The 14,712-nt window shown below is 41.7% G+C and overlaps 2 protein-coding genes across 2 annotated transcripts in view; one reads left to right on the top strand and one right to left on the bottom strand.

Moving 5' to 3' along the window:
• foxj3 (forkhead box J3) overlaps positions 1-7,420 on the bottom strand; it is a 75,601-nt gene extending 68,181 nt beyond the window's left edge. Inside the window, exon 1 of the mRNA XM_022209805.2 lies at positions 7,147-7,420. The gene's annotated coding sequence lies outside the window, so the exon portion shown is untranslated. The remainder of the gene's footprint in view (positions 1-7,146) is intronic.
• A 3,120-nt stretch (positions 7,421-10,540) lies between these two features.
• Positions 10,541-14,697, top strand: ppcs (phosphopantothenoylcysteine synthetase). The gene is made up of 4 exons (XM_022209804.2): positions 10,541-10,680; positions 12,253-12,790; positions 12,865-12,968; positions 14,190-14,697. The coding sequence occupies exons 2-4, from the start codon at positions 12,256-12,258 to the stop codon at positions 14,514-14,516; spliced, it is 966 nt and encodes a 321-aa protein (XP_022065496.1). The 5' UTR covers positions 10,541-10,680; positions 12,253-12,255; the 3' UTR covers positions 14,517-14,697.
• The last annotated feature ends 15 nt before the right edge of the window (positions 14,698-14,712 follow it).

Genomic DNA, 14,712 nt, shown 5'->3' with positions numbered 1-14,712 from the left:
AACATTTAATCCTAGTAACTGCATGCAAACTCGTCTACAGTCTTTTCATTCCACCATATAAATTTCCTTCAGCGAGGCTGATGTCTCAGATTGCAGGTGCAGTCTCGTTTCTCTCCAGAGCCGAGGCCCCGGGCTCTTCTCCCAGGGCCACAGCACCTTGGCAGAGTGGCTGACTTGTGGGGTCAAAGCTGGGTCTGAGATTTCCAAACGGTTACTTTGGAAGGCGGTGACTCAGCCTGGTCAAAGCCGTCAGTCAGGCAGCCACCTGGGGACGACCGCATTTTTGAGGTGGTAGATGTCTCAAGCGTTGTGACCAACGCACTGATACTTTCTTAATTACACTGGGCAACTGGCACAGACCACGTCGCCTCAGCCACTGAGCCCCTCCTCCAGCTAACCTCTCCGCCCTCTCATTCATCCACCCTGAGGGAAAGGCATGCGGGCCAGAGGAAGTATGACTCATCTGAGTAACAAGATGCATTCTTCTGAATTCTCTACAGACGTGTTGTTTGCTAAGTGAAAAGCACAGGAGAGTATTGCACAGAGAGAGATAAAGAAAAGAATAGAAGCCGCAAAATGAAACAATAATCAAGAGACAGACTACGTGTGAGAGCAAGAAAGAGTGATGGGGTGGGAACGATGGGGCAAGAGCGAGTCATCACTTGTGTGGGTTTCCTGGTCCACACAGATCAACATTTCCTCCAACTCCACCGAGAGAATCCTTGGCTTCTGCTAGGGGTTTTCTGAATCACAGATGGCGACTCCAAGTACTACATCTAAGGCTAATCCATCAGGGTTCACACAGAAAAAAAAGCAACAAATGACGACAGCAGAGCGAGGGTTTGACGTGCGGTTCTGCTGAGCACGCAGAGGATAATGAGGCACAAGCAAGAGGTATAAAGAAAAAGCGTTAAATCATCTAGTCTAACAGATCCACCACAGCTCCTTCCCAAATAGCACCACATCTGCAAAACTTGGCACTCGCCCCTACAGATCATGAGCCTCACACACCACATCACACACAGTCTCCAACTTCTACATGAAGCTATTTCTGGACCAGCCCACATCAGCATTGTCTGAAATCACAAAACAAATGAAGAAGCTATACAAAACGTTCACGTCTGACCAACTAACACAGGACTGTTGTAATGCATCCTGCCTTGTGATTTCATGATAAACGATCCGTCTCCCACCAGTTTACTGAACTTGAGTGATGTGGCAGTAAACCACATTCTCAAGACTCCACTACTCAACCTTACTAAGCACATTTAGGACTGTAGACTTAATTAAACCTGACCTTCTCCCTCTCAGTCTACTCTGCAGATTGGCATTTAAACATGTGAGAAAATCTTCACTGTTGGTACGTTGACACAGTGAATACACAGCAATAAGCCAATAAACCTATGAGGGCAGACACAATTGCAACTTGTATTGCACACTTCCTTTACAGATATTAATACTGCTGTAGTAAACAAGCAAACGGTTTACAGAAGAGATTATCCCACCAAGCATCGCTGACTATTTTCAGCAGCAGAATTAAAATCACTCTCAGAGAAGTGGATTCACTTTGCTCCAGTCTGGTAGCACACCTTGGCTGTAAATTTATACCCGATATTTTATCTCTTTTAAATCAACAGTCAGTGTATCTTATGTTCTGGTGAACTGCACACACAACATGCAGTGTTTTTCCTATGGTTGTGCAGATGAACCATCTACCGCATCACAGAGCACACAGATTATCATATTCAATCAAGTCGGTTTATGTCAGACTCTCCACGTGTCACTGCCATGGTATCACCTCTAAATTGCCATGTCATGCATGCAGTCCACAGACGGGAGCTGAAGGTAACGTCTGGGAATATCATGTTATTAAATTATCGCTTCTTGGAGAGATTTTAGCACAGGCGCTGTTGCCACCATTTGTATGATCTGTCATAAATAACAGCTTTGCGGCTGCTCATATGCAGACAAAGCTGCACTGTCGGTGCTACCGTGTTTAGTTTAAAATTTTCCACGTTCAAAATTGAGAGCATGCCCCGTCTCTTCCATATTAAAAGTATCCTTAGGTATGCTGCCTTTTTACCTGAGAGTGAATATCATATCTGCCACAGGAGCCACTGTAATGATTAAAACAGACACCAAATACTATAATGAAAGCTCCACTCTTATTACTTAAGCTGTGTCAGCTTAGCAAGCTCTCCTTCCTGCGCACAACACAAAGGTCTCCTAAGAGTGTGAATCATATAAGCATATCAATTCTTTCTACTGAGTAAAGAACAAAAAGCACATTGATACTGAGAGCCTATCAAAACTCAAGGACAAAGCATACAGTATGATGAACTATTAAATCCATCAAAGCATTGAAAACTCACATCAGTCTTATTCTTTTAGGATTTGGCTATTCGTTAACACCCATGTAAGTAAAATCTATCATGACACACCTACTACATACACTGCATTTACTCTGAAATTTTCTGATTTACATGCCATTAAGCACACCACATTAATTTCCCTTTAATGGAGTTGATTTGCATTCCCTGATTATGTCGCTCTAATGCTTTTTTTTATATAAACACTCCTGTTTGTGTACCTCTTCCAATTCCTAAATTCGAACTTAATAAAAAGATAAGATCAAACCTAATATAAATAATAAGGCTGCCACAATATTTATTAGCCTTTTTGCTACCACTAGGCCTGTATGAGTCACAGAAACCAACATGCACTACAGGAGACGCCAACCCCCCACCCCACCCTTTTCTCCTACACTTTCTAAACTTACCCAGCAAGCTGCAGTGCGAGCAGCTACAGTAGTTCCCCTGTAGAGATATAGTCCCTGATTAGTCAGACTGGGGAAATAAACGGATAAACACTTTCTGATAAAACGCGTTTCTGAGCAAATGTGCTGATAATATTAGGCAACGAGCCAGTTGAATTAAATATCGTATGCTCTCCTCGGTGATTCATGTCTACATCCAGCTCCAAGCCAGGACATGAATTGAAGCATAGAGGACTAGTTCACTGACAAATTCAACTCAATAGACTGGGAGGTGGTGGGATGAGGAAAACTAGACAGTGTATTGCTGGATGAATAAAAAATGAAAGTGTGGTGCTTCAGTAAATTCGCTCTCTCCATCCCGTGAGGAGGGTGGGTGGGTGGTGAAGGGGTGGGGGTGACGGTGGAGTAGAGGCTCGTTTGAAAACTGAACCAGTACTGCATTCCCACATCCACCCGTATCCAGCGAGGGGCTCTTTAAAAATTCATTAATTTACAGCAAAAATAGATTAAAGCACCCAGCTGAGCAAAACTCAAAATTTGGCTCCTGAATAACATTAATGATAAAACATCTCCCTCAAGCCCAGGGGGTTTTGCCTGAAGAAACATCGCTGGCTTTTTTCACCTTACAGCACCTTGAGAGTAATTTATTTTCAATCATTACTAAAATAATGCATTTCTAATTGTCATTTTTAATTACACTTTTCTTCGGATGAAAAAAAAAAAGATCTGAGCAAAAACCTGCAAAAACTAATTAAAATCCATCCAAGGATATGCCATTCCCATGATGCCATGCCAATGCCATTCTATTCACTATTTGATATCTCAGCTACAGAGACTCAATGACAGCTGCTCCAGGCCCCAAAAAACGCCTAGAACTGCAGTTACAGTAATTGCTCTGGCCAGCACTAAATGAGGTTCACTTAAGTGCAATTATCCCCCTCTGATCTCTCACATAAAGAGACTTCTTTAACATGGAGAAGTGGGCTCACACAATGTGACTGCAAACAAGATTCAAATTGGAATCAGGGAGGCATTTCCAGCAGATGAATGGCTTCATAGCTCATCTGCATTCTAGTGATGCACAGCGTTGCTAATGAAGACTGAGCCGGTCCCTCCTCACCAACACGGCTTCCATGAGAGCAGAACTTCACACACACATACATGAGCAGCGCATGGGGAGAAAATTCTAACAAAAGTGTCCGGTCATTTGGTCTGAGCCGCATTACAGGACAGCGTAGCCTCCATGTAGAGTAAACAGCTGTTGAAACGAAGAGGAGGATCCTGTTTTTTTTTTCTTCATCCATCCAAGGAGAAACACTCACTGAAGGACAAGATGATGGGCGCTGAATTGAGGAGAAAAAACTTCTACCTAAAATAACTCCACATTCCAGAGCAGAGAGAGATTGAAAAAAAAAAAAGCCCACTTTGGATTCAGACCAAAAATAAGTTATCGTAAAAATACTAAACAGAGGCCTTTGACCAGCAGCATCAGCAGTCATCACGAATAAATTGCCATCTGCCAATCGCGTAACACAATAGGTTTTCAGCCTGAGGGATAAGATGTGACGGCCTAATAGGGGTTGCAACAGAGGGTACCTGTTGGGTGCTGTCCAACTACACAGGGGGGTGGTGGTGGTGGTGGTGGGCATTCATTTTGCCACAGGCTCAACTACCACCAGGAGTCTGATAACTGCACCTCATGGATGGCCATTTGAATAATCACTTCAACAAGGGGAGAAATTAAAAAGTCCTCTCAGTGAGACCGGCAAGGCACAGGGCCACAGACTGAATTCCAAATGAGGAGCCTGTATTCAAAAAGTAAAAAACCTGGTCGAAATTCACTCTCCTATACTGGCTTTCTGACCCTTGACATATATCTAGATTAGACCCACATCATGATATCATTCTATTGAATCTATTAAATTATACACTTTCAACCCCAAGATGAACATTATGTGTGAGACAACAATGAAATGTCAGTGAATATTTACATTTATCTATATCCCCCGTCTTCTGCAAATAATGATGATGCCTGATTTCTTCAGAGATGATAGATGAATGTGTTATTGGCAGCACACACACACACACACACCGAACACCAGAGGACCTTGGAAAAGTAGGTGCTGTGTTTTTAAACCATTAGGCAATAGACATTTCAAAGGCTACTGCGAGCTAAAATCACCATTTGAAAGAATCTGTATCACATCCTCCTATTCAGATTGAGAAATGGTTACTGAGGGAATAAACAAATGTGTAATCTTCTCTATGCTTTCTTCTCGACTACTCAGTCCATTCATCATAAGATTGTCGCCGTTTAAAAAAGCAGAATAAATAAACCTCGAAAAGTCTGAGCAAATTGATGCAAAATAGAAAATAAAGTGTCGTCTTATTACTAAGTCTGTGCTTATAAACAGCCAAAACGCATATGCAGGAGTCCTTAAGTCTGAGCCTGCAAAACATCTTACGTTGTGAAAAGAAATTAATAACCCCAGTGCTCATAATCTGAATTAAATGGATGATATAGTACTGCTTTAAAGAGCAAATTTCATGACGTGCATTCCATGATTCATACTGTTGCAAGCAATCTGTAACAAGCACACATTAACTGTATGTTGGTTTTATTCTTTCTGGAGCCAGCAAAGAGGCGCAAAATGTCATTGTCTCTGCCAATAATTCCACCACTGTTTTCATATAGTTGTTTCAATGACATAAGTTGTTGCTTATAAAAACAATACATTTTGCAAAAAGTTGTATGAATGAATTAAAAGGCACAAGGACCAACACGTGCAGGAGTTGAGATACCTTTTGACGTCAGATTAACCTTGTGCACACTAGCATGGTAATTTAGGTAGATTTTCATTTATAGTATCATTTCCTGAAAGGCAGAACTACAGAAATTACACTAGCAGGAAAAAGATTACGTGACAAATAGGCACACTCATTTCTGGACATTATGCTGAATAAAACTGATCTGGCACCGCTCACCTGGACGAAGCAGCATCAAAACTTAAACACTATGTGTTTTCTACAGCTGCATGCACAGATAGCCTCAATCCAGACAGCTCTGTAGGCCTGCTATTTAAAGGATGGGTGATTAAAAAGCAAACCAGGTCTGACCTTTGATTGTGGGTGCTGACTAACGCTATGGGCATTTTGTTAGTTGAAGCATAAGGTCTAGCAGTGTTGGGATGTTCAGGGGGCAATTTATAATGTTTGGTTTTAGTCATAAATTCAGCCTTTTTACGCTGACTTCACGGAAAAATAAATTGAGCAAGAAGGTATATGATGATTAGCTAATAATTTGCACATCATTGCAAGTAGATCATTGATAAAACCTGCACAAGTTGACAGCGGGGCCGATTAAGAGTTCTGTCATCCATCCTCTAATAAAAGGCCGTCAGGATAAAGCAAGGACGTTGTTTTGTATACAGCTGCACGCAAATACCACAGCTGTTTGGTTTAAAGTCGCCGCGTTAACTAATCAATGTCTGCTCTGTGTGCGATCACAAGCCAACTAGTGAAACATCAAAGCAAAAGGAAAACATGCCCCGAGAAATGCCTTTGCACATTTAACTGCAACACCGCCTGTGCCATCTCAGGACAATCCACAGCGGTGAACCACCAGAGACAGTCTGGAGATCGATATCGGAGGCATAAAAATTCACCTGAAACATGTTTTGCACTTGTTGATCGTCCAGCCACATGACAATCCTGCGCCCCGTCGCACCGGGCGACTAGTTTTACAGACGAGGATCGTTATTTTCTGGAGGAATTTACTAGCCGCCTGAGAAACAGACGATTGACAGACGAGAAAACACACTGCAACAGCTGTGAGTCAAATACCGTCAGAGCACGCAGGGAAGCCAAATGACACGGGGCTCGTACACACACTCACTTCACGCTGGACACAACGTATGACAAACAGCTAGCTAACGATAGCTGTCGGATAGCCACCTAATGCGAGGAAAACACACAGACACACGCACACCTAGCCCTGGCCCTGGAGACAGCACCGACAGCGCTCAGCTAAAGTTAGCTGGCTACTAAAACTGGCTAGCTAGCTGTCAAAGTTGCCCTGTCAGTTGTCACCGGTTGCACGGCGGTGCTAGCAGGCTAACGCAGGAACTGTCAACTTGGAGAGTTACAGCAACACGGCCGGGGTGTACTAACACTGACCACGGGGGAAACACTGACTGGCTCCCCGAGAAAAAAGCTGTCCCCGCACGCCCCGCCACAGCGAGCAGAAAGCTGTGTGTCAGGGCCTGTTCACCGGGCTCAATCCCCAGAACTTCAGTGCAGCTCACTTCCCCGTTAAAGTCGTCCATTTCGTGGGCCTTAGTTCAACTTCCATGCCCGTGTAGCTCACTTACTCTGGGTGAAAGCTGCTGTGACGGCGGCTCTCTGTAATCCTCACGGTAGTTTCAGAGTAACTGTCTCCCCTTCCTTCCACCTCCTCTTCTTCGGATAGCGGGTCCCCCTCCCCGGGAGTGTCTTGTGCTCTTGACGTTATCGTCCTGTGCAAAGAGCCGTAGCTTCGCCGGTGTGCCTGCGGTGCCGTGGCGTCCCTCCTCAGCTTCTCTCCGCCTTCTCCCGTTCGCCTTTCTCTCGGCGGCCGAGCCAACATCCGGGACTCTCCCCCGTTTGGGTTAAGTGCCCGGAACTACTTTCACATAGGACGGCGCACATGAAGGGCTTTTTCTCTCCGTCTCTCGCCTGCCCTGCCGCCACAGAAACTAGAGCGCGGTCAAACGCACACGCCCGCGGTGGAAACTGCACCCACACATGTACGCACATCAGTCAATACCCCGATCAATAAAACTGCTTTATTCAGAGCGCACTGTGAGTGGATGTGAGTCAAAGTGCCTTCAAAGGTAAGACAGCCTAATAATTAACAAACACAATGAAATAAGTCAGCAGCACAGAATAAAAAGGAGAAAAAAAGTAGAAAGCAGTCCACTCCACGTGGACACCACTGTCTGATCAGTCATGTTTTATAAAAGGTTTATAAGTTGTAATTAATGACTTTTATTGCCATTTATTTAAAGGGTAATAAATCATTCAGAAATGCTTTACACATCAATTACAAACCACAGCAGAGAACAGGTTTGAGCAAAATCCACTGACTGTGCGTATTCTTTCTTTATGGTAATAACTCATTTTTTCACACTTTCTAATGAGTCATTAAGTCTGCAGTTAATCTAAATATTAATAAGCTGTTAATAAATGGATTTTCCTCCAAATTTCCAGTAGAATATTCCAGAAGGTAAGTGGTCTCTCTGCAGAAGAAACACCTTTCAGATTAAAATTTAACAGCCTGGATACCCACAAGTTGTTCTTATTAATGGCTGATCTGTAAAGTTAATTATTTATTCGTCATTAATAAAGGGATGAGTTACAGTTTTCAGCCCTGTGTAAAAAGTGTTCATATTAGGATGTAATACCAACAAGGAAATGCAGACCCAAGAGCTGAAGAAAACATATCAAAAATTCTGGATTATAATTAAAATATGAAGGGGCATTCATTTTAGAGGAATGATTATAAATTCTATGTTGAAACTATTGGTTTTGACAGCACAAAAGCCAGAATGCACAGTCTACTACATACAAGATTACTACAAAATGTAAATCATATGGACTACCACTAAAAATAACTGTCTCTAGTCTCTAAACATAATAATTAATTGAATCGCATCAAGTGTGTTAGTATGCCCCTAAGTTCTCCACACACCTGAGTTTAAATGTGTTTCAGACCAAAGGAAATACCGATGTACTTCATTCAATCTTTGGTTTTCTTGGCCTGAGAATTGTTCCATTCAAATATTGTGACTTAAAAAATGTTGTATATTGCTCTTTAAAATCCCAGTGTGTCTTATTCAACGAATTCTTAGAGGAAAATTTATCAAGGACATGACATCAATATACAGTGGTATCTAGACCACTTGGACTCAGTGGTGAGTTTATTATGGCCTTTTCTTAATCTTCTTTTCATCCCTCTTGAGAAATAAGTGTCTTGAAGTGGTGAAAAGCTTTATAATGCTTTATTCTTACTTTCATAAATTACACATAAATGAAAAAGTGTGTAAATTGGGCTACTGTGCATGAATGGTTTGGTTTAGAATTAGTTGTTTTGTGAATTCCTATTGCAAATTGTTGTAGTAATGGATTATTGTTTAGGTTCTAAAATGTGTTTTATATGATTTTAAGATTAAACGTAGACTCTTTCATTTCACCCAGGGAACTCAAACTTCACTATATCAGTTTATAGCTGTCGTGGTAAACCAGGTCCTAAAATTACAAAGAAAGAAAAAGAGAAAAGCCCAGACAAACAATACTCACAACTGTTTGTGCATTTTTATCATTCATGAGAGATAAAATCACACAGATATTCAATTTATAGTGTTCTACCTCAGTATGTTCACCAGAAGATGTAATAGTTATAAATATAATAATATTTTTGCAGCATTAACTTTTAGATTTTTGCATCAATTGCAAACAGCATAATTGGTTCTTGAACTATACTGCCATGTGTTGATATGCTTTCTCTTTAAACCTTGAACTTTTAATATATCTATATAACTGGTGGTATATCAGTAATACAGGAACCGTTTTGCTTAAATATTGCAAATATAGGAAAATGCGTTGAAACTGATCAGGGTAATCAATGCAATCGTGAACTCATGTAAAGAAAGCAGCAGACACACACTGTGGACCCTGAATGGTCTATTTAGTGGCGCAACAGCGCCTCTTGTAGGTTAATCGTGGGTACTGCAGCCAATAAAGGTAAACTGGCAAAATGATCGATAATCTTTTATCAAAACCTCTACAACTAGAATCATTGATCACTATAATGCACTGGTTAAGATTGAAACACAAATTAAAGCAGGTATTAGCAGAGATTACCCAATAAAGTGTATGATAAAACTCATTATTCCAATACACACATGCAAAAGTTTTTCATATCTATAAAAGCACGTTTTTCACCCATTAAATTCTAAAAACGTTTTGTTGTTATTATCAAGTTAGGAAAAAACGAATGCATTGAAAAAATAAGAACGAGAGAAATTTCAAATTTGTTGTACATTCTTTTTTATAGATCAGTTAAAATTAATTTCTGATACTCAACTGAACATTTGTGAATTCAAATTTAACAGCCAAGTAAATATGTTGAAAGAAACAAAAACTATAATTTTTAAAACATACTCTCAAGTACTATTTTAATTGAAGTATTTTATAATCAACATTGTATAGTTATGCATTGTTTCATTATGTAGCTGCATTTTCAAATTAACAAAATCTTTTCCCTTAAGAAAGTCAGTAGCAAGAAAAAGAAAAACTTTTGATACAATTTTATATAACGACAATGATAACAATGAGAAGAAGAACAAGAACAAGAAGAATATATTTAAAACTCACCAGAAATTAGCGATCAAAATGCGAAACCATATGCCTTTATGAGCATCTTGCATAGAGAAATTTCACTGATGCCAAAATGATTTTCAAAAGAAATCTTTTAAAAGAGTCAGAAGATCAGCATGAAACAATTCAAATTGCCTCTTTGCCACCACACCTGCTGAGTCAGTGGGGCTGTCCGGCCAAAAAGATCCCCTTTTAAAGAAATTCCCCATGTCCTCTGTGAGTCTCGCTGATGATGCTGATGTTTCAAAGAGTCTGACACCTCATATGAAAGTGAAAAAATAATTGACGCACTCCTGCTTCAATGTGACTCAAAAGTGGCGCCTGTGTGTTGGGTGCAGTACCGCGTGCTGCCGCCGGGGCGCTGACGGCTTTGTGCAGTGTTTATTAAAACCAAAGAGTGCAGCTCAGTGGTTTCAGGAAGTGCAGAAGTTGTTGTTGGAGGTCTTCAACTAACCGGAATATACAGCAGGACATTGTGCAGTTCATCTGTGAGTATAGTAGACGTCGTTTCGGTTTAATTCAACCAGAGGACGTTTCGCGTTGTGACTTCTTGTCCAGGCCTGTGTCGGAGGAGTCACCTGTCCAGAGCTGCTCACCTGTCTCATTACCGAACATCTGCACATAAACAAAGGCGCCACCCGATTAGTTCTTGCTAAAACTGTCCTGGTCTCCTGCAACGTGTCTGAGGCTTTTTTTAATATGCAAAACGAGGAGGTCAAGAGTTCAACCGTGTTCATTCTGCAAGGCTTCGGTTTATATGAATGTATTGATCAACCGATAGATAAGCTGCTTTTAAGGTGAATAATCAATTTTGGAGGATGCAGGTTGTGTTGCTGCCGGCAGAACATATTGTATTGCACGAGTCTCATTCACGCAGAGCTATTTAGATCGTAATTTACTCTTGTACTTTAATGTAGAGCAATATTTTGCAGTTTTTCTGCACACTGTGACTTGTAACATCTGTTAAAGGGTATAACTGGGCAGATGGCAATACTGATATCTTATTTTTAAACATAAAACTGCTGCACAAATTGCTGAGGGGGATCCCTTAATTTAATACATTTATTGAGCTGGGCAGTTTTACAGTTCTAAAAATAACTTCCTAATGAACAGACTGATTTCATTAATGTTTCTAATATCCTCAATGTACTGCATTTTCTTTTTACTCATTGTCTGACATGTACACAGATACTTAGGTATATGCATTGTGGTTATACTGCTTCGTTCATGCTTATTAAAGTATAACTACTGTGATTGGGGACACTTGAGGGGCAGAAATTTTAAAAAATGATCACATTTGATTCAGTAGAAATGTTTTTAGTACGCAACTTCAAAAAACCCTGAGTCCTAGAGTTCCCATCGTGCAGTAGTCTTTTATTAAACACTTCTAAATATTCTATATCCACTGTTTGTTTGAGCATATTGCCGCTAAACTGCCCTCAAATGTTTAGTTTGCAATTAGGATTCACTGCTGTGTTTGTTATGGCTGCAGTTGTGGGTTCTGCTGTATGTCCTCCATTACATCATCAGAGGTTACCTTTGGAGGACTTCAGAAAGCCCCCTTTAGTCATTGTGATCCTGGTTTAACAGGAAGGAGCACAACTCTGCAGCAGGTCTACTCAAACACTACATGCAGAGAACACATTTCTCTAGTGCTGACTAAACTACAGTGGCTCCCCATTCATTACAGATTCATTTTTAAATTCCTTTGATTCCTTTTTTGTCTCTCCATGATCTGGCTCTGCTCAACATCTCTGAAGTTTTAACCCCTTAGTCTGCATCTAAAAGCTTCAGATCAGAGAATCGGGTCCTGTAGGAAATTGCACGATCCAGGCCGCAAACAAAGGGGGACTGACTTTTACTGTTTTAGCCCCGATGCTCAGGCTTTAGCTCCCCCTTACAGCCTGGAAGTTTCATTACTGCTAACGTTCTATTGTCATTTGTAATGTGTTATTGTGGGTTTTTTAATGTTTTTAAAGCACCATGTAACTCCTAACAGTCTCCATCACTGTTCTCTAGTACTGAATCCAGTCTCTTGATGCTTCTCTGTCTCTCATCAGGTCATGGCTGAACCCAGAATATCTTCAATTGATGGGAAGTTAGCTGAAGAGTTTGCTGTTCCCTCCCACGTCGAGGAGGTCAAAGAGAAGATGGCTGCCTTTGCCAGGAATCACGCAGAAGCAGGCCGCAGGGTTGTCCTCATCACATCTGGAGGCACCAAGGTTCCCCTCGAGTCCCGCACGGTTCGCTTCCTTGATAACTTCAGCAGCGGCAGACGGGGAGCCGCCTCGGCAGAGTATTTCATAGACTCCGGCTATGCTGTCATTTTCCTACACAGGCATCGCTCCCTTTATCCCTACTCTCGCATGTTCTTAACCATAAACATGCTCGACGCCCTGCAGTTTAGAGGTGAAGAAGGAGCATCTAGTAACACCGGTGAAGTGGTGGTTAACCAACAGGTGCTTCCAAACATTGCCAAAGTGCTGAAGCGATACCGTGAAGTCAAAGATGGCGAGCTTCTCCTTCCCATTGAGTTCAGCACTCTGTCAGAGTATCTGCATCTGCTCAAAGCAGCGGCACAGGCACTCAGCACAATAGGTACAGATTAACAATCATTTACAGGCTCAAGCATATGTTTAAAACCTGTGCTCAGATGTTTGTTCTGCCCGTAGGATCAAAGGCCATGTTTTACTTGGCTGCTGCTGTGTCTGATTTCTACATCCCAGCGTCAGAGATGCCTGAACACAAGATCCAGTCTTCCAATGGTCCTCTTCAAGTGAGTGAAAAATTAGATCTCCAGTAAATGCTGGTGAACATACAAGATTTTTTTTTTTCCAGCCAAGCTAATGGGAGGGCTCTATGCATGGTAGTGGCCCAGACATCCCTACTGCTAGTCAGTGAACTGGCATCAAATTTTGATCAACAGGTCATCAGCCCTTAATTCCACTGATGGTGTCCTAATACTAAGGACATCATCCTCCCAGTAAATAGTAGTTTTATCTAACATCATTAGCAGGTCCAATTTATATTTCTCTTATACTTTAATGAATAAATACCTGAAAAACTGACCATGTCATCATCAGCCTCATTACCATATATAGCAAAAACTAAGATGGTAACCCTGGCAAACATACCAACTTAACAAGATGTTAGCATGCTTTTGTTCATGCGTTGCTCTAAGCAGAGCTCTGCTAACTACAGCCTCACTCAGAAATGAGTTGACTTGTTAGGGCCTTTTTGTCCCCCGCCGGCCGTAGGCACGGAGGGGGATATTGGCGTGGGCATGTCCGTCCGTCCGTCCGCATTTCATTTCCGGAGCATATCTCAGAAACTACTTGAGGGATTTCATTCATATTCCACCCAGGCCATCTCTATATAGTATAGATGTGCCTTTTGAGGTGCATGACCTTGACCTGATTTTCAAGGTCATTGTGAAGCACTTCAAATATTTTTTGATTCTGTTTCTGGAGCATATGTCAGAAACTACCTGAAGTATTTCATGCATATTGCACCAACACCACCTGTGCATAATGTAGATCTGCCTTTTTGGGTGTATGACCTTGACCTGATTTGGAGTGAAGATGTATCATTTTGTAGGTGTATCGTCCAGTATATATTATTTTTTGCACTTAGAGGCACTACATATAAGGCGGGGGATGTTTTAAGCGGAGCGTGTTCATTCATTATGCTAAGGGAAGTGACAGGTGAAATGCACACTCTTAAGCCCCTCCAGAAGCCTCCTTGTTTCCTCAAGGGGCATTTAAACGATTTTAAGACCTCCAAGGTGGTGGATAAGCAACAATCTAGGGAGTAGAGAGAGCATGAGGGAGCATTATCTAGAATAATAATTAGCATCCTTAGTAGTATTCTGAGTTGCCCTGGCCTGAACTGGGATAGGCAAAAACAGAATTTCAGTGCTGAAATGCATTTGTGACCATTAAAGGTTGCTTCTTCTAGTCTTGATTTTAATTCAAATGTCCCTTTCCCCACTCTTCAGCTCAGTATGAAGATGGTCCCCAAAATGCTGTCCCCACTGGTGAAGGAATGGGCGCCTCAGGCTTTTGTTACATCCTTCAAGCTTGAGACAGATGCGACCATCCTGCTGGACAAGGCTCGACGGGCTCTGGACACCTACAGGCACCAGGCGGTGGTGGCTAACGTACTGGACTCCAGACGGGGTTATGTGGTGGTGGTGACCCCTGAGACTCAGGCTGAGCTGATCCTCACTGATGAGGATGTGAAGAACGAGGTGGAGATAGAGGAGAGGATAGTGAGCAACCTCACATCGGCACACAGCAAATTCATAACTCAGCAAGCGGTTTGACTGTAATTACGTGCATGTCTGAGTCAAAGATGCAGATGGAAGTTGCTGGTTTATGTGCTCTTACCTGTTCCAGGCTTGAGTTTGGCTTAAATTCATACTTGCCTGTTTTGCTAACAAGTTCCTCCGTATTTAGTAGGACACATGGCTGCATAAGTTTAGTAAAATGGTAACGTCTAACAGATCCAACCTTCTTTGT

This window comes from Acanthochromis polyacanthus, chromosome 5 (genome assembly GCF_021347895.1).
Source record: "Acanthochromis polyacanthus isolate Apoly-LR-REF ecotype Palm Island chromosome 5, KAUST_Apoly_ChrSc, whole genome shotgun sequence".
In the NCBI taxonomy this organism is placed as follows: domain Eukaryota; kingdom Metazoa; phylum Chordata; class Actinopteri; family Pomacentridae; genus Acanthochromis; species Acanthochromis polyacanthus.
This window is presented reverse-complemented; position numbering and strand designations above follow the sequence as displayed.